The sequence below is a fragment of the Thermobia domestica genome, chromosome 6, assembly GCF_964235325.1.
Source record: "Thermobia domestica chromosome 6, izTheDome1.hap1.1, whole genome shotgun sequence".
NCBI lineage: Eukaryota > Metazoa > Arthropoda > Insecta > Zygentoma > Lepismatidae > Thermobia > Thermobia domestica.
Window position 1 is genome coordinate 307,808,437 of NC_137459.1, and position 21,891 is coordinate 307,830,327.

The 21,891-nt window shown below is 34.1% G+C and overlaps 1 protein-coding gene across 6 annotated transcripts in view; it reads left to right on the top strand.

The window, feature by feature from the left end:
* The window catches only part of Su(H) (recombining binding protein suppressor of hairless), a 697,852-nt gene that overhangs the window by 228,925 nt on the left and 447,036 nt on the right, over positions 1-21,891 (top strand). The window contains exon 1 of one of the 6 annotated variants that reach the window (XM_081762935.1): positions 9,026-9,366. The exons of the other annotated variants lie outside the window; for them this stretch is intronic. Coding sequence (XP_081619061.1) covers positions 9,349-9,366 — 18 coding nt within the window. The 5' untranslated portion in view covers positions 9,026-9,348. Of the gene's footprint in view, positions 1-9,025; positions 9,367-21,891 lie in introns of those variants that run through there. 6 annotated transcript variants of the gene reach the window in all.

The window sequence follows — 21,891 nt, forward strand, 5'->3', positions numbered from 1 at the left end:
TAGGAAATTTTTACCCCCCTACCAAATCTTCGGATTTGAAGCCATCTTGGCTAAAGTGACTGTTTCTTTTAGGAGATACTACAGAGTGGTATCAATTTATAATATAACATTTGTGTTTGTCTTTGAAGTAATCAATAGCCGACAGGGAGGTAATAATTTCCTAGGAAATTTTTACCCCCCTACCAAATCTTCGGATTTAAAGCCATCTTGGCCAAAGTGACTGTGCCTGTTAAGAGATACTACAGAGTGGTATCAATTTATAATGTAACATTTGAGTTTGTCTTTGAAGTAACCAATAACCGACAGGGAGGTAATAATTTCCTAGGAAGTTTTTACCCCCCTACCAAATCTTCGGATTTAAAGCCATCTTGACCAAAGTGAGTGCATACACTGAGAGATCACATTCAATTGTATGAATTTTTAATGTGACTTTTGACTTTTCCTTTGAAGTTACCAGAAACCGACAAGGGGGTAAAGATTTCCAGGGGGTAAAATTTTCCAGGGGGTAAAAGTTTCCAGGGGTAAAAAATCCCTGTGACACCGGCTATGAAAGACTATGGGCTGTCTCGTCAAAAAATTCTGTGTCAGTTCGCCTCGTGGGCAATACATATTATTATTATTATTATTATTATTATTATTATTATTATTATTATTATTATTATTATTATTATTATTATTATAAAAGAAAAATAAGTGTACTGCTGCAGCGGTACAACTCCAAGAGTTTAAAAACTGGAAAAGTTATTCAAATAACTCATTGTTTCGTGCATAAATTAATAAAAGACATAAACCACCACACTAAACTCTCTCGCTCCAATCTCTCAAACTAAATCATATAATGCTGCGCAGTGGTGTACACAAGGAGACTTTGTGGGTTTAAAACCTCATTGGCAACATATAGAGTGGCAAAATAAATATTTACTATATTAAGATAAATATACAAAAATCATGTTTGTCCTAAAAGAATATGAGATTGAGTGCTTAAATCCTACATTGATGGAATTCTGCATGCGCCACTGATGGTACAATTATTAGTGAAATATTTTGTTATGAAATACGAGTAAAATTAAAAAGTGTTTTCGGAAAACTTTGCCCAAAGAAAATCACCCCAGAAAATAAATTACCCCTTCTGGAGTTTGTTCACATACTGGGTTTTTAATAAACCAGTTAAGAATGGTCCATGAGCACTGCCAGAACGAACTTAAAAAGAATGGAGAGATGGAGCGGGAAGGATAACTGTCATTGTTCCTAGATGTAAAAGTAAATCTTTTTATCCGTACTTTCTTCTCTTTCTCTCAAAAATTAATAAAATATTATCTCTCAGTTCTCGAGATATGACTGCTTAAATACCTAGAAATTTGAACTTCTTGGCCAATATTTGGGAAACGGTGGCCTGTTGTCAGTAGACAGTTAATCAGTGGGCACTGGTTACTATTTGGTATTAAAATGTTCACCATCCTCTTAGGTATTGATCAACACCAGTATGATCTCTCTACAACTTATGGTTCCCAAGCTATGATTCGTTAAATATCTAGAAATTGGCCATTTTTTGGCCAATATCACGGGAACGGTAATGCATAGAGAAATGATATTGGTGTTAGTCAATACCTAAGAGGATTGTACGCAATTTGGTACCGATATTAATTGGTGGCCACTATACAACTGTCCATTGGTCAAACCAGTGGCCAATTTGCCAGTGGCCATTCGTTACTATTTGGTACCAAAAATTTCACCATCCTCTTAGGTAATGAACAACACCAATATGATCTCTCTATGACTTACGGTTCCCGAGATATGGCTTCTTAAATCTCTGGAAGTCGGCTATTGTTGACCAATATCTCAGGAACAGTAAGAGTGACGCGAAAAATTTAATCACTTTCTCTGATATTTTTGAAGCTCTATCAAATGCACGGTTCAAAATTGAAAGTGTCGCAAATAACAAACAGACGGACAGACACAAAGACACAGAGAATTCAGTAACGAACTTTTTTAAAGTTCGTTGAATATTTGTTTATAAAATATCAACAAAATCACATGACTTGTGTTTGAGAAAATTGAAAGTAAACTACCCATTACTTGGAAGTTATTTACGTATTATATAGGAATATTAATAAAATATATACAAAATTTCCTGAGTCACGTATATGACTCAGGTAATTTTGTATCTCCAAAAGTAAACCACTCCTTATGGATTTTTTCATAATAAATTACTTATTTTGTATTGCAGTGTTATTAATGAAATATTTATTTATGGAATATGAAGAAAATTGAGGAAATTGTTAAGTATTTGCTCCCGAGAGTAAACTATTCCTCGTATATATTTTCGGGACAAATGAGTTATACTATATTATCAGGTAATTAATGAAATATGTATTTAGGAAAATTGAACAAAATTGCCTTGGTCGTTTTTGAGAAAATTTGTGAGAAAAAAACCACTCCCAAAAGCCCAAGAGTAAACTACCTCTCGTAGATTTTTCTCAGGTAAGTGATTTATGCCACGACACAGCGTTGTTAGTGGAATATATATCTGATATCTATATTAAAAAATTGCAAGTGACTATGTTTGTGACGATTCATTCCCGTTCTTCCTAATTCCTGTTCTGCCTAAAGGCCCTCTAGCACTTTGTAGAAAATATTTTGAATGATCTTATCTTTAGGCAGGACTGGAATTCCCGTTCTGCCTACTTCCCGTTCTGCCTAATCTTTGGAGACAGGAAATTTTATGCGGGGAGGGATGTCTTAGGGAAATGCAGCACGGAAATGCTTGACTCCTAGCTCATTTTATGCAGATTGGAACTCGTGTATATAATGGCTGTAATAACGAAGGCGGATACAAAATCCAAGGAAAATTCTAACGAGATGGAAAAAAAAAATACAATGAACAGAATCATAGGAGTATACATTGGATGTACCAGTGGCCCCCCTGTATGATTATTTTTCCCTTCAACTGTCATATATTCTAAAATGTTATCTGTAATTTTTCAATTTGCTGAAATAACTTTTTTTTAATAATGAAAACCCAATAAAACCAATATAATAAAAGGGTAGATTGGCTTTAATTACTTCCACACACACCCATATGAAAAGTTCTGGGCACTTCTATTTATTATACATATATTACATTTGAAATACGTTCAGCATATTACTGTACGACCATTCATTTTCATTACGAAAAGTAACTGTGATGTTATTTAATTTTTTGAAGACTTTCAACCTTATACTGGCATATAGCAGTTTTTTGTGTGTTGTATAAATATTTACTTATTTTAAGTCTGAAATATTGATCAACATTTTTTTAGTAAAGATCAAAATGTGAAATATATAGGTACTTACTAAAACAGTGTTACGTGTTTTATTGGATTTTCAGTATTTTAAGAAAATGTTATTTCACTAAAGTGAAGAATTACACAACATTTTACATCAATGAAAGATGAGAAAAACAATAATCATCCTTTTATTAGGTTGCGTCTATGATTCTGTCCCTTAAATGTTGTTCGTTCTGTCAGAGTTTTCCTTGGTTTTGTCCTTTTAGATGTTTTCCTGCATTCGTAATAATCTCTTTAGGAATTCTAACAGATTCTGTAAGAAGAATAGCCACATCATCTACTTTCATCACAAATTTATATGTTATTCTACTTATTCTTCTGGAAAAAATGACTAAGATACAATTATGTTATTAGCAGTGTTATTTGCATCTACTTTACAAAAGATCCGTTTCTTTTTTCTAATACCTGCAAGGAAATGGAAAATTGACTATTTGCAAGAAAACGGTTTGACATTGTAACTGAAACGAACACAACAATAACTTACCTTGGTCAAGTGTCAAATCATTTCACAACAAAAATTTATTCGGATTTCCACTAACTGATTTCCAGCATGCTAAGGCTCGCAGTATTTAAAATATACTACAGTTTATATCCTCAAGATATGTTTGGTCATATTTAAGCAAACAATGTAAGAGGATCCATAAGGCGGCCCTTAAGGAAGTCTTAGTCCCCTACATCACAACTCCTTTTCCGGCATCACCTTATCAGCTGATTTGTATTCGTATATAGCAGCAATACAAAATATCAATATCACGTATTGAAACACTTGTATGTTTTTGTATACTTTCAATCAAAACAAAAGGTCAGATAATCGGGAAGTGAAAGGAATTTGTAAGATTTTGTTTCAGTTTGCAACTTTTGAAGGCGATTGTCTACTGGGTTCAAGTTTTTATGTTAATGATGGGGGGTAGGAAAGAAGCCGAAGGAAGCGAAGCTTAAATATAGGCGAGATGAACAGAAAATCAAATTATTCAGAAGAAAGCTGGAATCACGTGTAATAGGCTTGGTGGCTTACATAGATGTAGTTGCATACTGTTTACATTTAGTACAGCGATGATGAGATCTTTATTTAAATTGTATTGGTTATTATATTAACGATATGTGGTATTTAGTATTGTTAGTATTTACATTGACAGTATAAATGAAATGAAATGAAATCTTTAAGTTTTACGTCCCACGATAATGCCGACTAGGTTAAAGGAGACAGTGATGATGAGGAATGAATGAAATAGTTGAAAGTGGGAGGAAACGGGAGAACACCGAGAACACCCATGCACACGGTGTTTGTCCACCACAAAGTTCACCTGGCTCGAGCTGGGATCGAACCATGGATCCCATGCACCAGAGGTGAATGCTCTACCGCTGAGCCAACACGACCCCGGTTTATATATATATATATATATATATATATATATATATATATATATATATATATATATATATATATATATATATATATATATATAAGTACGACATATTGCGTGTAGTCCAGAATCATGTATATATAGAGGACAAAGCACCTGATCATGCATAGAGGTGATGCCGGAAAAAGAGCTGTGATGTAGAAGACAAAGGCTCTTTTTAGAAAAAGAAAACAGACCGAATTATGCATCCTCGTGCATTGTTTGTTTAATATATGGCCAAACATATCTTGAGGATGTAAACTGTAGCACCTTTTACGTACTGCGACCCTTAAGATGGTGGAGATGAACTACAGGAAAACTGAATAAAATCTTGTTGTGAAATGACTTGATATTAGAACGAAATAAGTTTATTTTATGTTCGTTTCAGTTACAATGTAAAACGACTTTCTTGTAGCTGAGTCAATTAATTTTCCATTTCTTTGTAAGTATTAAAAGATCACATCTTTACTAAAGTAGATGTGAATAACGCTGTTAATAACGGAACTGTACCTAGTCATTTTTCCGAGAAGAACAAGTAGAATAACATCTAAAATATATGATGAGACTTGAAGAAATAGTTATTCTTCTTACAGAATCTATTAGAGTTACTAAAGAAAAATTTCCTAAAAAAGATCCCTCACTGCACAGAATTCCCCGTCTCGATAGATTAGCCAGAACGGGAAGACACCGTTTGTGACACTTAATCTCTTGAACTGACCGACCGATCTCGATCAAACTTTCAACATAGATAAGGTTCCGGTTTGGGATGTTTTCGTCATTTCTCTTTTACGGAGCAACATAGGAGAGGGGGAAGGGATATATATATATATATATATATATATATATATATATATATATATATATATATATATATATATATATATATATATATAATGTGTGTGTGGTGTAAAAAGAATAGAAATAAAACTGACTGTCTTTGTGACTTCACAACGCTTAAACCATTCGACCACTCTTAACAAAATTTTCAACATATTTGAGGTTTGGACCTGGGTGGTTTTTATCATATCACTTTTTACGGTAGAACGTAGGTGTTAGAGAGGGGAGGTTAGATATTTATAAAAATAAATAAAACTTAATAACTCTTGAACCACCCTCCCGAACTCGATCAAATTTTCAACATAGATGAGGTTCGGGCCTGATTATTTTTCATGTATATTTTTACTTTGACGATAGAACCTAGGGGATGCGGGTTCATATATAAAGATAAACAAACCTTAACTCTTGAACCACCCAACCGATCTCGATCAAATTTTCAGCATATATGACGTTCGGGCCTGGGATAATTTTTGTCATTTAACTTTGACGGTGCAACGTAAGAGAGTGACACTTCTGCTGCCGCTTAAATCCAAATTCAGCCCAGTAACTTGGGGGAGGGGGATATATATATATAATGATCGAAATGACCAATATCAATGTCGAATTCATAGTCTTCGGAGTCTCTGAGATGAACAATGACACTTCCGATGCCGTGCCCGCAACATGAGGAGGGGAGGGATGCATATACAAATAATCGAAATTGACCGATATCAAAGAGCGCTTGAGTAATAGTAAAAAGTGACTGACTGACGGAACATATTACTGTTTTTTCTTACTTTAACCCAACGAAGCGGCTAATTCATGCTAGTATGAAATATAAACAAAACCGTTAAAGCCGTTCTCGAGATCTTTTTCTACTTTTCACGCTTCAATAGCCCACCTATATTTTAGGGGTGGGATAGAAAGAGTATTCAAAAAATCCTCCTACAGAATCTTATAAAAATTAAGTTTATAATTTAGTCTGATACGCTGAAAGGTAGCGTCTAGGTGAGTGGACGTGTTTACATGAGACGAACGTAATTATAACGGACAGATACGTGTTTAAAAATCAATTTTTCGGTATGTAGAGGCCATGAAACGTATAAATCCGTTGAAATCTTGATATATATATATATATATATATATATATATATATATATATATATATATATATATATATATATATATATATATATATATATAGTGACGGATCCAAGATATGATCAAGGGAGGGGCTAAACCATAATTTGCCGTTTTATCTAGTGTAAAGCAGAATTGAAGCCCATTTTATCCAGTGTAAACTTGAGCGTCAGGGGGGGGGGCTATAGCCCCTTATCCCCCTTGGATCCGCCCTTATATATATATATATGTGTGTGTGTATATATAGGATCACCATACTTTCTTCTCTCCTATCATAGCTCGAAAGTAAATAAATAAGTAACATAAATTTTGTAAATGATTTAGTATGGGTAAGTGATATACTTTTTTGGCAACATTCTAATTCATTATTCTTCTATGCTCAGTATCCTCACTTCTATGCTAAATGAACCATGTTTCCTTACTTTGATTAATATTTTGTTCGTTCTTTTGAAAACGTTCCTTGAATACCGTTGCTGTTTTCTTAGAATGGCTATAACAGAGTAAGTTTTTTTTTTCTTTCGGATGACAGATGTCCGAGAAACGAAATCGAAATTACACATCATATCAGAATATTTGATGGCTATTAAATTATTTTGGCTGCCCCCACTGTTTTGTTCTATATTTTTTCTCGAAGGACATCATCCCTCGTATATAATCAGAGAAGGAGGAATCCTATAAATCTGGATACATAATAGTGTGTAGATTGTAACCAAATAAAAACAAAACTGAATTTCAAAAATTTCGTAATATAGTATGTACAGATTTGGCGCGCTCGATTTGGGTTTGATTCCCAGTTGAAGCTTGCGTTCGGATCCCACATTACAATAGATTCACATATCATATTGCCTTCGTGTTAAATAGGAACATTAAACAAAAAAAAAAAAAAAAAAAAAAAAAGAAGAAGAAAAAGAAAGAAAGAAAGAAAGAAAAAAGAAAACTTGTATCACATTAATCTGCTGAAAACCAAGAAATTGTGCACAGAATATGATTCCTTCGACTATGAAAAAACATGGAAGAACGGAGTTGATACGTTTCTGAAAGCACTCTTTGCTGAAGGTATTGAAGAAAAATGCAGCAAATGTATCTTCAGAAACATCTCCAAGGGCCGTTCTCTAGTGCTTTTGAAAATTATTCTTGCTGCATTTTCATGTCGAATTCTGCTTTATTCAGTAGGAATTTCTAGTTCAGTTGAAGTATTCTCATATTTACTCAGCTGGCGTATTTACGATTTGTTTCGGGAGGGGCTTTGCTAACTTTCGGGGGGGCTTTGCCTGGAAATGTGAAAATTCTGCAAGATATTTCATTTACTTTACTATACTAAGTAAGATTTCGGGGGGCTTAAACCCGGAAGCCACCCTCCTAAATACGCCACTGATTGCATCTATAGTAACTCGAGTCAAAACTAAAAGTAAGTTTAAGCTGCAAACGTTATATAATGTAGCTTTAATAGAAAAGGACAGAACTGAAAGTGATCAACTTTTTAGAAAAGCGAGTTGAAGATTGTAAAGTGCTGTAGATTAACACAGATAAATAAATAACTTGATTGCTTCCTGGAAGGGAAAAAAATGTGTACCTTCACCTGCAAGTTTTTACACAAACCTCTCTTAGCCTTTAGGACCATTTTTAACATTATATGCTAATAAATATCATTTTTAAATAGTGTCATTTTCCTATTAAATATATGTATGGCTGTCTCAAAATTATGTTAGCTTTATTTCATAGCTCGCTGTATAAGAGTAAACATGTTAGTTTGATTCTTATTTATGTGTATGTTTAGGTACTAAACTTTCCTTAGTTTTGTTTAATTAGGTCTGTGTGAAGCTCTGGTGCTGACCACTGAGTGTTATAGACACTGTACGTTGAAGAGTATTGCATGCCATTTTGTGCTTCCAAACTCTTAACGATGTTTGAGTGTAATATAAGTGAGTCCGATTCAAACCGATAATCTTCGTGCGAAGTTCATTGGAATTCACGTGTTGTTTGAAGTAATTAAGCGTTTATATAGAAATACAAATTGTTTTAATATCTGAAAGCTACTGTGGATTTGCAGCCTTTCTAACGATGGTTAAAGTTGCATAAACAAAGATTTCCTATCGACAGAATAATTATGGTCAATCAATCGGATGAGATTTCAATTGAAACACACAAAACTAATGCGGTTTTTCAAACAAAACTCTTTTTGGAGAATATTCACTTGGAGAGGAACAGGATGAGGCCTTTGTGTGTTACTTTACGTGTACAATAATAGGGAGGGAATGTTCTAGCGTCACTATCAACTCATCACCTGTGTTGACAGTATTTGGATATAGGGTAGGCAGCAGCTGACGGTACAGGAAGCAGGACGGACGCGGCTGAGCGCGGACCACAGAAGAACCAAAGAGGGAAATTCGCACACCTGCCATATGCGCCACCCCACTTTAGACTTACCGAACTTACTGAGTTGAGTGTCAAATGAAACTAGTGGCAATATTGTTAAACATGTAGTTGTGGCAGTCAGTGAGTGTGTGCATATATTTAAAAGAAAAGTAAAATAAAATAAAAGCCAATGTGAAGGCAATGGGGGAAAAAATGTGATTATAAGTGAACAGAAAATCTAAGTGAATTACCGAAAGTGCTACTATGTATCTGAAGTGTGTAAATAACCGTTAATCCAATGAAATAGCATGGAAATAATGCATTTGGTGAGTAGAGTAGAAAATAGTCGACTTACTTTGAACGTGTATGTGATTGAAATGTAACTGTATTCATTAATTCTACATAAACAATTCTACAATGTTCACAATAAGTATGTTTTAATAATAAGCATTTAATATCGTCTATGCCATACGGTAATACTAGTACGTGGCAAGAATTCTGGATTTTCAATAATACGTGGTCAGTGTTTATTATTCTGTCTTCAATCATTTTGTTGCATAAATTACACACTAATTCAAAAAGGTGGACCAATTCAATTTGTTGTTGCATTTTATGTTGTATGTCGAAAATTAGCATACGCTAGTAATGAAATTGTTGGAACTAGCTATCCTAACCATGATTGTTTTTCTAATGTGCCATGTATATATATATATTTTTTTTGCCAAGTGAAAAATAAAGGTAGTATTTTAAATAGACTAGAATTTCTATAGCTACGTATATACTTGCAGGTGGTAGCTATCCTTCAAAATTAGAATGCCCTTGAACCAGTTTTGAAGATACAGAAAAAAAATAATTATTCCTCTTGTGTTGTTGCTTTTGTTGTAAGAGACATGGGTTCGATTCCTAATGGTAATATCTCTTGTGTGTACCCAACGTTTAACTCTAGGTGTAGGTCTTATTTAGACTCAGTGCTTAAGTGGAACGTCAAACTCAAATAAATAAGCAACCAAATAACTTCTTTAAGGTATTCAAAATAGTTATTAAAAAAATATCTGTATCTAATGCGTTTAATAATCAGAATTATAAATATGCAATGTTGTGCTTCAAAATTGTATATTGTCTGTCAAAGATATTTACAGTATCAAATGAACTACTTAATTTCCATGCTTTTGCAAAGAATTTTCATTATTGTAAATGATTGTGTATTAAATTTATTGTAATTCTTCACAGTTTTCTAAATTTATTCATAGTGAAATTCAAAAAAAAAAAAAAAAAAAAAAGGTGGAAGGCTGTAATTTGCATACGAGTAAAGATAAAGTTCTTGATTATAAATTCTACACCCTTGCTTTGCATTAGAATATGTAGGAACATTGTATTATTTCTCCCACTTAAATGCATGCATTAAATATTAAGTAGTATGTAAAAGTTAAATACCGAAGAACTATTGGAGGCATAAATTTTAAATATCCTTAATATTTTTGTATGTTGCTTAAACAATATGACAGCTGATTCGTATAGAATGTAAAGCAGCCAAAGTGACCATGGGAAAATATTTTATACCGTGAGAAATTTTCTTGACTTGCTGCTGGTTGACTTGGGGAGGTCACACTCCAAGTGAGTTTCCTGTTCCCCATCCCACCCTGTTCGTCATAAACCCTCAGGTAGCAACACAAGTCTTTCTGGTGTTTTAATGAACGGAAGAAGTTCTTTGTATTGCCATGATGGTTTATTAATAAGCTGAACAACGCCGGCGGCCTTACACAATGGATTTTTCTGTATTTAGTACTGAAGGAGAATTTTGATCACTTCCCTTCTGTTACAGTAAATATACCTGCTGACCTATTTCAGTGATTTTATTAGTAAATAGATTACTTTTCTTACCCTACAAAAGATTTTTCTTTTTAAATATAACAGCGATGTATTATTCGTTGAAAATAACACAGGAAACGCAATATAGCTTTGAATTCATTATTTTGACATATATTAAGTGCGTTGTCCTTTCAATCTACCACTATAAGTGTAAGTCATATCACTTTTATTTTAATCGAGATTGGTGTTGAGAGCGTTTATTGTTGTCTTATCCGTTACCTCACGTATCTAGACCAAGCATGCACGTCCGTGAGTCGCGTGGATCTTCCAGTCTGCTTGACGACGGTTAAGAATTCCTGCCCCTTAATGTTGTTGGTTGGGTTTATCAAAAGAGGAACTTAAAACTTGTGAGGTCAGGAGACACGTGCCAGCAACGCGTCTTGAAGAGCTGTTTCGTTCATACAGCTGCCTGCCCCTGAAACCAATACCATGTATTCTTTTAGAAAGAAGAAGCAAGAAGGTATTATGTGACTAGTGTAGCTTTGTGGTGACACTAGTGAAATGATGTCATGTACCTATAGTGAAATTAATATTGCTACTGAGAATGTATGAAAACGGAGGATAAATCACCAAGCAATTCCAAAAACAGTAGATAAGTTCAACTAAGGAAATGTCTATTTAGGGGTGCGAAGATTGTCTATGAGGAAAACTTATTGAACTTTTCCAGTTGTAAGATCACAACATGATTGGGAAATTACTCAAACATCAGAATACCTCTAATATCAGCAGATTATTACTCAATATTTGATATTTCATTCGCAATGAAAATGTCCTTAAATCACAATATTGTTGTGTGTCACCTGATGTTACTATTCAGAACGGAGACTAAAACTTCATATACGTACAAATAAGTGATGACGAAAGTTTGAAGTGCAAGAAAACATAAAATATACTGAACGCATACTTACACTCACTACTGAGGACATGTACAACATAATTTCACATCCATACTTTACGTTTCATAAGTGAACAACCTATCACTGAGAGTTCCCTTGTGGCTATAAGATTAGCGTATTCATCTTTGGCGTGGGAGACCCGGGTTTGATTTCCTGTAGGAACTTATGCCGTTCGGATCCCACGTTAAGTTGTATGTTCATGTTTCATATAGCCTCGGCGCTGAGTTGCTAGACTTCAATTCAACCAACCCTGTCACTATTCGTCTGGGTCCCTTAACTAGTTCAAGCAATCTAATAATAATAATAATAATAATAATAATAATAAAGCTACATAGAATATATAATAACGCTATAATAAAGATACGTGCTAAAGATACGCTAGTTTCTTCTCCTTTAAGAAGCATTTTTGATTTCATGAAGTTCTTGGGTTTTCTCTCTCATGATACCAATAGATCCGAATTTAACACTTTGATTGATTGATTGAATAAAGTTTAATAAGGACGTCAGCACCGAGGCTATTGCCTTATGACGAAAATTTTAACTGTTCTTCTTAACCGTGAATAGCACTCTGCGACATAATTCCTGCATTCCTAATTAAAACAGCTTATTCATGTATTCGAGATATCAAATTTCATTATTACACTTAATGCGTTTTATGTATATACAAGAAATGTATTGGAAACAATACACTACTGTAACTATTTAATATAACAATAGTATATTTATTCACACGAGTAACACGATGATTTGTGTGCACAATGCCGATTACGACAATTGGAGACAGAATTCAGACAAATGAATAGAAATGGTGGGAATGAGTTTAAAAGAACAATAATTTTTATATTTTGTAATGGAACCGAAAATGCTATTTATCTTTCGTATCATTGTGTTAATTAATTTAAATGAAATGAAATTCATTTTTTTTAAGTTTTACGTCCCACGGTTATGCCGGTTAGGCTAAAGGAGACGGTGACGATGAGAGATGAGTGAAATGGTGGAATGAAGAAAGTGGGAGGAAATGGGAGAACCCCGAGAAACCCCACGAGCACGGTGTTTGTCCACCACAAGGTTCACACGGCGCGAGCTGGGATCGAACCAGGGACCCCAAGCACCGGAGATGAGCGCTCTACCACTGAGCCACCGCGCCCCCATGTGTTAATTAATTGAGTTCCTATTAACACATCCTTATTAAGCGTGTCGAAAGTTACGGAAGCACAAGTGTCTGTTTCTGTGCTTAATCAAATGAAGAAAATTTGTTGGGTGGAACGAATAGTTAATGACATATTAAAAAAGAAGAAGAAGAAATTGGTTGGGCCATTATTCATTGTAAATGTGGTTGTCGATGTAGTAAGACTGTAAAAGAGGGAGAAGGGGAGAATACTGCAGTTGGTTCATGATTTTTTAGTTGACATTTCGTGCATGAAACAAAGAAATTTAATATTTAATTTAGCGTCCCATAATATTATGCATATAGGCCGGATCTGACGGGCAAGAAATACAAATAAATTATAGTGTTGGTGAAAATAGTTGAAAGAATCTGAAAGATCCAGGGAAAAAAAAGACATGGATGAGATATGTCCACTACCGGTACCAATTTTGATGGTTAAAATCGAAGCAGATACTTTTCTCACTAGGAATCGAATGTCTGCTACTGAAACATTTCGAAAACTTCAAATAAAACACACATTATTGATTATACTGACACGTTAATATGCGTACAAGCAAGAATTTATATTCTGAGGACTTCGACAAAATAGCTGACAGTACATTAATTTATCCATGAAAATTGAAAATACGCCTAACCACACTGTGTATTTCTTAGTATTTTTTAAATTACTACTTTTAATGGAGCAGAAATACTTCATTTTAAAGTAGCTTAGAAACATTTCAGTTGATGCATTTACGTATGTGGCTTGCAAACTTCTAATGTGCTATTAGTTGGTTTTCTCTACGTTCGATATACTCGTAAATTGGAATCACCTCTAGAAAGAGCCGTTTTACACATCTAAGAATGTGAAATTATTCAAAATACTGTTTTCAAAATTTCGTTTAGTGTCTTTTTCTATCATTCTTCTCTCACAGGGAAAGTGACCTGGCACTACTATCGTAACGTGAAAATTGATAGTCATTCCATATTATGAACTTCATATTTACACATATAAAGTACAGTATAATGTAAATAATCTGATACATGAAATTCAATTATCTTGTAATATATGAATTCAGTTAAAACAAAGCTACATCCCATAATATTTACTTAAGAAATATTAATTTTCTAATGTACTAGAATTGAAATACATGATGAAAAAAAGGAAAAATCGGAATACTTTACAATGTCGTAAATTACGCACAGTACACAAAATATCGAAGCGTCAGTGCAAGAAATAAGATTTATTCAAATGTTCAATTGGCATCACCTTAACTTATAGTATGCTTATTTTATGTATACTCTAAGTACAGACTATTATTTTAAATATGTTCATATAATGCTATGTTTTAGGAACAATCTAAATTAACTACAATATTATATTTAGTAGCAATACAGTTGTAATAGGTATCAACAAAATCTTTATTTCCGGCAAGTCAAACGATGCACACTGGTTTAGCATATTAGATAGCTAATAGTTTCCTCTCTATTCAGTTGTTATTTCTGGATATATTGGACAATACTGTCTTTTTTGTGCATATAGCTGGCGAGTCAGTTATCTTGATACATCCTAGTAACTTTTAAACTAATTGATAACAATCCATGAAATGTTGTCATTTATACATATCATTAGAGGGAAATTGTTTGACGGACTCCACAATACAATCCGTCTAATAGTATGTAATTGCGAGAACTTGTAATTTCAACTACCAAAAAAATTATTGCTGTAATGTTATAGAACCAGACAAAAGCATCATTTTTAAAAACAATTTCCCACAAGTACGCCATTTTAAGCAATATAGCAATCTTTAAACCCGTGATTTTCATTCCTCTGAAACGGGTTGATGTATCAAATTTTTGTAAATGGAATTATCGAATTTAAGCTTTTTGAAAACCATCTGTCGGATTGAATATGTTACTTACATAAGCACATTTTCGACATAAAACCTTTCCGAGAAATTAACATTTTCACTCCCTTAGGCGTTGCTCCTACTTATTGCAAATCTGTCATATCATTGTCATAGGTTTCGACACTAACAATAAGTTCCTTCCAGTGTGTATTGACATGTCAGTCTCACTTATGTTATTATACTGCTATAGAGCCTTCGAAAATTGGGATGTTTACAGATGTTTATGATACTCTAGCATTCTTAGATTTTAACATTGAATCAACGTGATAGTGTAAATTTTCGTTGAGCATGCAGATTTGAAGCGTATAATAGCCAGGTGCCATTTAAGCCGTCAGCCATTTAAAAATACAACTTTTTTGTTGGATTGACAGCACTGGTAATCTGATGGTATTTCAGAATTTATCGAATTATATTCTCCTGTCCATGTTTGCATGTTACTAAATTTCATTGATTTTACCAATTAGTTTGAAAGTTACAAGGGTGTTTTAAGATAAATGGTCCACTGTGTATAATCAGTTTATATTAGAGCAACATGTACTTTACATGTCCCTATACTTTTTGTAATAACATGGAAGTCCAAATACTAATAGTAGGTAACATGTAAAATATATAGGTACCGTAATACTTTGCACAAAATATGAAAAGAGTTTCACAGTCCTCTGTCGGTAAAACCATGAATTGTAAATATAAAGTTTCAACTGTCACCGTAAGATAGAACATCTAACTGTATTTTGGATGTAATGTTGGCGGTTCACATCAGTTCTAATTACCGGGAGGGTTCGTTATAGAGGTATGGAAAGCAGTCACTGTAAAGGCCGCAAAAATTTTACAGGTATCACACACAAGAATTTCCATCAAAGTTAAGTCAGTTTCGTAGATTACTACTGTGTATAATAGGACTTTGATGCAATAGTTGAAATTGAAATGTGAAACTTTTCGAAGTCATAAAAAAGTGAAACTGGGAGAAGTCGGTTTCAGCCTCTACTCGGGGTTATTTTGCACCGCTCCAAAATACCTCTTAGATAGGAAATTATTACTACTGGAACCTCCTGCATTCAAAATTTAGGTAAATTTTCTATTTAGGTAGATACCGGAATGAATTGATTGTTAGAAAATAAATTATGAACAGTGACGAATCCAGAAAGGTAGTTTGAGAAGGACTTCATTCAAACAGGCTTAGATTTTTTTTTAGAAGTCACTAGACTTTGGGGTAGGGGGGGCTTGCAGCTTATATGCATAGAAATGACTAACATTAGATTTTAAAAAAATCATGCACTTTGTTTGGGCTTCAGTCTGAAAGTTCTAAAGCCTGTAAATCTTTCACTGCTTGCGGTTGGGATGATATTCTTGGACATAAGGAATAACCAAGGCAAATCAATTCTGGGAGATTGTTTCCTGTTCCTGAGTTGGCATTTTCGTGGGACATATGCTAAACTATATGAATGACTATTAAAATGTGGTTCCTGTTTACACATAATTTTCTTTACAAATATCGATAATTCAAACTAGGTACTGATACTGTTACCATCATTCTAGTATCAATATTTGTAGACTTCATTCAGTTTTGTGTAGAGTTGTGTAGTAAAAATGTATAAATACTGAAGGGAAAACATTGCACAGAAACGTTATGTTCGTATGTTGAACATACTTTTTAGTAGGTTGTGCAAAGTAACCGCACCCATAGGGTTACTTCGCACCAAAGTTTATTTTTCAATAAATATGATCATACTGAATGTTTACTAATGAACTTGCACTAATGTTTTCTTTATATATCTAGCTATTATATGTTTAAAATACAGTGTTCTAAATCATTACGTTTGTAAGTTGCATCCGATTTCTTTAATATCCCTTAAGTCTTACGGTATTTACTTTTTTACACACCCAAGATATAGGTGTAAGATTACCTTGTATTTACATACTACAGGAAATTTTAATGAGGAAAATCAACAGCTTCAGCCAAAAGAAAGCTATCGTCTTGTATTATTTCTACTTAAGCTGTAAGGTTATAGAAAACTGTAATAGGTACTCTGAATTTGGAAGTTTTTCTAACAAATCTAAAGGTTTCAAATTTAGTAAGCATTTGACGTCAGTTCTTAAAATTCCATAACATTTCATATTGTCAATCATAATGATTACTAGGAGCGACCAAACTCTGTGAATAGCCATTCGAATAATGTGGTGATAAATTCTAATCACTTTATTCCATTCTTTTGCGCTACCGAAATTCGACATTTCAAAGAGTGACGTAGATGCAACCTGAAATTAAATTACTCTTTAGTAATAATAGCAACATTATCTAAATGTGTAGAAAAGTAAATATTTTTGAATCTATCTTTGAGAGTTCTTCTTTTATATTTTTTTTTATCCATCAAAACCTTAATTGTAGTCTACCAAAGAACAGTAAATCCAAAATGTTCAGTAATACTCTAAAAGCGTCGATGTTATGTCATACCATGTTGTCTTGTCGCCTCTTCAAATTCTGTCAATCTTTGGTAATGATTTATACTTGGTGTCATATTTGAAGCAGTCGTAGGGACTGTGGTCTGTTTAATCTCTACAAGAAATGCCATAGATGTGCACGTTCCTTCTGTCCATTTTTCGTCTTTTCCTTTTGTTGCATGATTAGTCAAGTGTTTCTAAGCATTTTTCTGCCATCGAGTTTTTTTTTCTTAACTCATGTTACCATGTAGTTCCTAGTACATTAATCACTTGGTAATTAACAGGAGGGTATCATTCTTGTTTTTAAATACGCTGTTCATTTCTGCATGTATTCAACTTTAGTTGCTGGAAAGTTAGGATTTGTTAATTATTCCGATATATATATATAATTTTAAATATTCTGTTTTATTGGAAATATTGTGTTTCCTTTAGGGTTTATAAGTTCTAACTACTTGTAAGAATTCCACAGATTCTCCGCATTATTAATGGGAGTGATTCACATTGGGGGCACAATGTAGGCCTATGTTTAACAAAGAGAAAGAAAGGAAAAGGGAAGAAAGATTTCAACTACAAGAAAAATCGTTCGCATTGAAAATATATTGTTTAGTAATTTCTTATTAACTTAATATAGAATGACTACCGTAAACATAAGAATCAACTACAGCATTACGTTTAAGTCATTTGGTATAATAGAATGGTTATGAATTTATTTGTATCTGATTTTGTATGAATTTAGTAAAAGATACGCAAAAGCTCTGAATCGTCATTTTCAAAACAGGATAATAGTGTGTGGTAGATATTACGTAATGTATTTTGTAAAATTAAAGTAAGTAAAAATATTTTGAGTGTCTTTCAAAAGTAAGTTTTATAGATAGCGTGGTATTGTACTTAACTCTGGAGCGTTTCGTCTCGATTTAGGGCCTGCGTCATTTCGTGGGTATTTCGTAGTGGAAAAGAATTTTCAGTTTCATGGCAGTACTGCCCCTTTGTCTCATTTTAAAATTAAAGAATATTTAGAAGCAAAAAATCCATAATTTCAGTAAACGTTCCGATCGTTGCTCTGTTCTAACTCCTTTCAACGGCATAACGTCATCTAAACATGACAAAACTACAGGTAGCCCTCAATTTACAGGATAAATATTGACATATATCATCTTCTCTGCGGAAAAAGTTACATTCATTTGCCATTTCTTTTCGTAATTTCCATCCAATGTCTGTTGAGAATGTGCCAATATCCGGAAACTGCTATATCACTTTTAATTGAATTTTATTAGATCTGTTGAAATCATATTTTAAATGTGGTCTCGCTCAAGTTGTGTTGCAGTTATGCTAGTCAAGAAGATTTACGAGTAAAATGCCTTAAACGTGTGTAATCCATTGAATCTTTATCGGGTTGCATAACTTCCAGCAAAATATATTTAAGAGGATATCGAAGTAGGCCCCTCCCTTACATCCCTTTTTCTCTTCCGTAATATTTCACTAGCTTAAGCCACTGATGCATATCGAGAAGCATAGTCGTTTTTTTTAAAACTGTTTTGGGCACTAAAAAAGTAATGAATAATCACGTGTTTTAAAACATACCACGTCGAAAATTGTCCTTGAAATATCCCACATATTGAATTTCAAACTTTTGCCTCGATGCAGCGATAGGAAATCTTTCTACTCGAAACATGTTAATTCTAGATTGTTGCTGATCTGGATGATTGGTTGATTAGAGGTCTCTGTCACCAACGAGGTTATATGAGACATAACCTTACAGTTTAACATTGAATCCGAACCACTGAGCTCCCACCGGGAATTGAACCCGGGTCTCTCACATTAAAAACACGCACGCTAACCATATAGCCACAATGGGACTATTTGCTCAGCTGATTTATATTCGCTGAATGAACTGCTACGTTATCTTGTAGGGCTTTTCAGAAAAGTGGGATTTTTAATTTTTCTTTACAAGTACATTGTCTCTTTTTCCATTGATGTATTTTACCCTGTACATTTGCTGAAAATCTATTGAAATGATCTGTATGTTTTGTAATTCCTTATAGGTGTTTTCCATGTTTATTCGAAAACTAAAGTTGGGCGCAACATTACTCCCAGGTGTTTCACTTAAAATCATACAGACAAGAAGTTGAAATCAACCGAAGAAACGTGCTAGTGTAATTCTCTCTTTTGCCAATCTGCCACCCAGCTTCTGCTCTGTCATCCAACATTCCAAAGCGAATCGAACTGTACTGGCCGTCAACAATAGCTGCAACGAAATCACTCCTGCCCGGAGGTCTGTTTCTACTTTTTTTCTATCAACCCTGGAGTTATCTGTTTTTTCTACCTGCCTTCAAGAGTTTCTCATGAAAGCACCTGCACAATCCACCCCCATTCGAGTGAGATGATTACTTTCCAATACCGATTAATTTGAAAAAGGACTGGAGCTATTGTATTGTGACTCGACCAACCTTTTCGAGCACACGTAACAGAAGAAAATCGAGTTGCGTGTTACTTTAAACGGTAATAGGAATGAGGCAAGCCGACAACTCCCAAGAAATTTCATTTAATTTCGGCAATGTGTGTGGCACTTTCAATTCAGCAATAGAATTGTACAATACATGTAATTAGCTTAATTAAATGTCAAATGCAGAGTTGGAAATATTTGAATTATACCGTTCAGTTAAGGTTCTGTGTTTTGCTTTCTTATGCAAGACTGAGGTTATGAAGAACGGGACCTACTATTAACGTGAACACCGAACAACGGCTTGAATCTAGTGCTCTTGGCAGGTGCACAGCCATCATGCAAGTATAACTTTCACAGTAAGTCCATAAGCCGTGGCCCCGCCTAGCGTAGTCACTAACGCTCTCGTCTTTGGTGAAAGCGGTCCGGGTTTGATTCCTGGTGGGGAGACGGGAACACTCGGTAGCAAAAGTGTTAAAGCCTTTTCAGGCCAAAAATCCTGAGTAAGGTTTCCGTGGGTTTTCCTCATTCCCACCAGGCAAATGCCGGAGTGGTACCTAACATACAGGTCCCAGGCCGCTTCTTCCCTTTCCTCGGATAGTGTGCTCGCCGAGGGATGTTATCCCTCATATCCATACCTGAAGGGCTATCACGGCCATAGATGCCGAAAACCCAGAAGTCTAATTCCTAAATCCTAAATCTCACAGTATAAGTTGTTCCCCACCACACTAACTCACCTCCGAGAGAGGTGAATTAAGGAACAACGCTACTACCCCTGGCTTGAAAAATACCGTGAATTATGTCTAGCCAAAAGGTCGAAATCATTCAGCCTCGTTTTATGTTTAACTAGATTTCCAGGACACTTCTATTTTATATTGTAAACGTCTTTTAGTGGATTTGAACAAGGGCTCATTAGTTTAGTTGCCAAAATATATTCCTAGGTGAGTAGGTATCCGAAAACGAGATGAACACGCTACAAGTAGGTATCAAGTATTTACATTGCTATTGGAGTGAGGTGAGAGTAGACAAATTCTATAGTCATCATACGTTCTATAAAGGAAAGTATACTCTTCTTAATCTCTCTCTCTCTCTCTCTCTCTCTCTATATATATATATATATATATATATATATATATATATATATATATATATATAGATAGATAGATAGATAGATAGATAGATAGATAGATAGATAGATATAATGTACTTAGAAGTTATCAACTAGCCTTCTGTACAATCTTAAGCAAATTGAGTAATACGAAAAGTACATTTGCACTATGTTCAAAAACTGGAACGCCCTTAACTTTTGAATGGTTTAAAGTGTAAAAGGACTTTAAAAAGATTAGACATACACATTTTTGTATGTATGTATGTATATTGATTTTATTAAAATAAGTTTTTTTTTGGGGGGGGGGGGTATTCTATAGAATAAAGATAAAATGAAGGGAAACATCTAGAGACGTTTCATTATCTGAAATTGAGCAGTTTTATTCTGAGTAATCCATAATATGGAAGTTTCATACACTTCTATTCATGCCTTTAAGGGAAGGAGAACTACCCATATCCATTTTGCACACCCTCTTCTCTCCTTCTCGAATGTCGAATAATTACAAATGTTTCATATTTTTGTGTTCGTTGAAATATTTTCTATTTCACTTCTCTTCTTCAGTGTTATATTTGGTTTAGAAATAATGACAAGTGTAACTATTTTAAGGTAACGATATGATGTTGCCCTCAATACTTGTGCAAGGTGATTACCATTTTCATCAAAAGTATCCTGTCCCACTTGTAGATTACTTGACGCAAATTTCCTCAGCGAGCGTTTCACTTTTGATTGGGGGGATCAGTGGTAGAAAATTTACCTCTGATGCAAGGTGTCCCTTGTTCGATTTCAGGCCATGTGAGTTTTTGGAGGATAGCATTGTGTTCGTGTGTTTTTTTTGTTTTTTTTTTTCGAGAGTTTCCTTCTGCCAATTCTTTCATAATCATTCATCACCCGTGTCCTTTAGGGTGAAAAGCATAACCGTTAGACTTAATGGGTGATATGCATAAAGATGACTAAGTACTAGTGAGTATAATCTCACCTCTTGAACGAGATTAATCTACAAGTGAGTTCTTAGTCGTAATTCGTATGCATAAAAATAACGAAT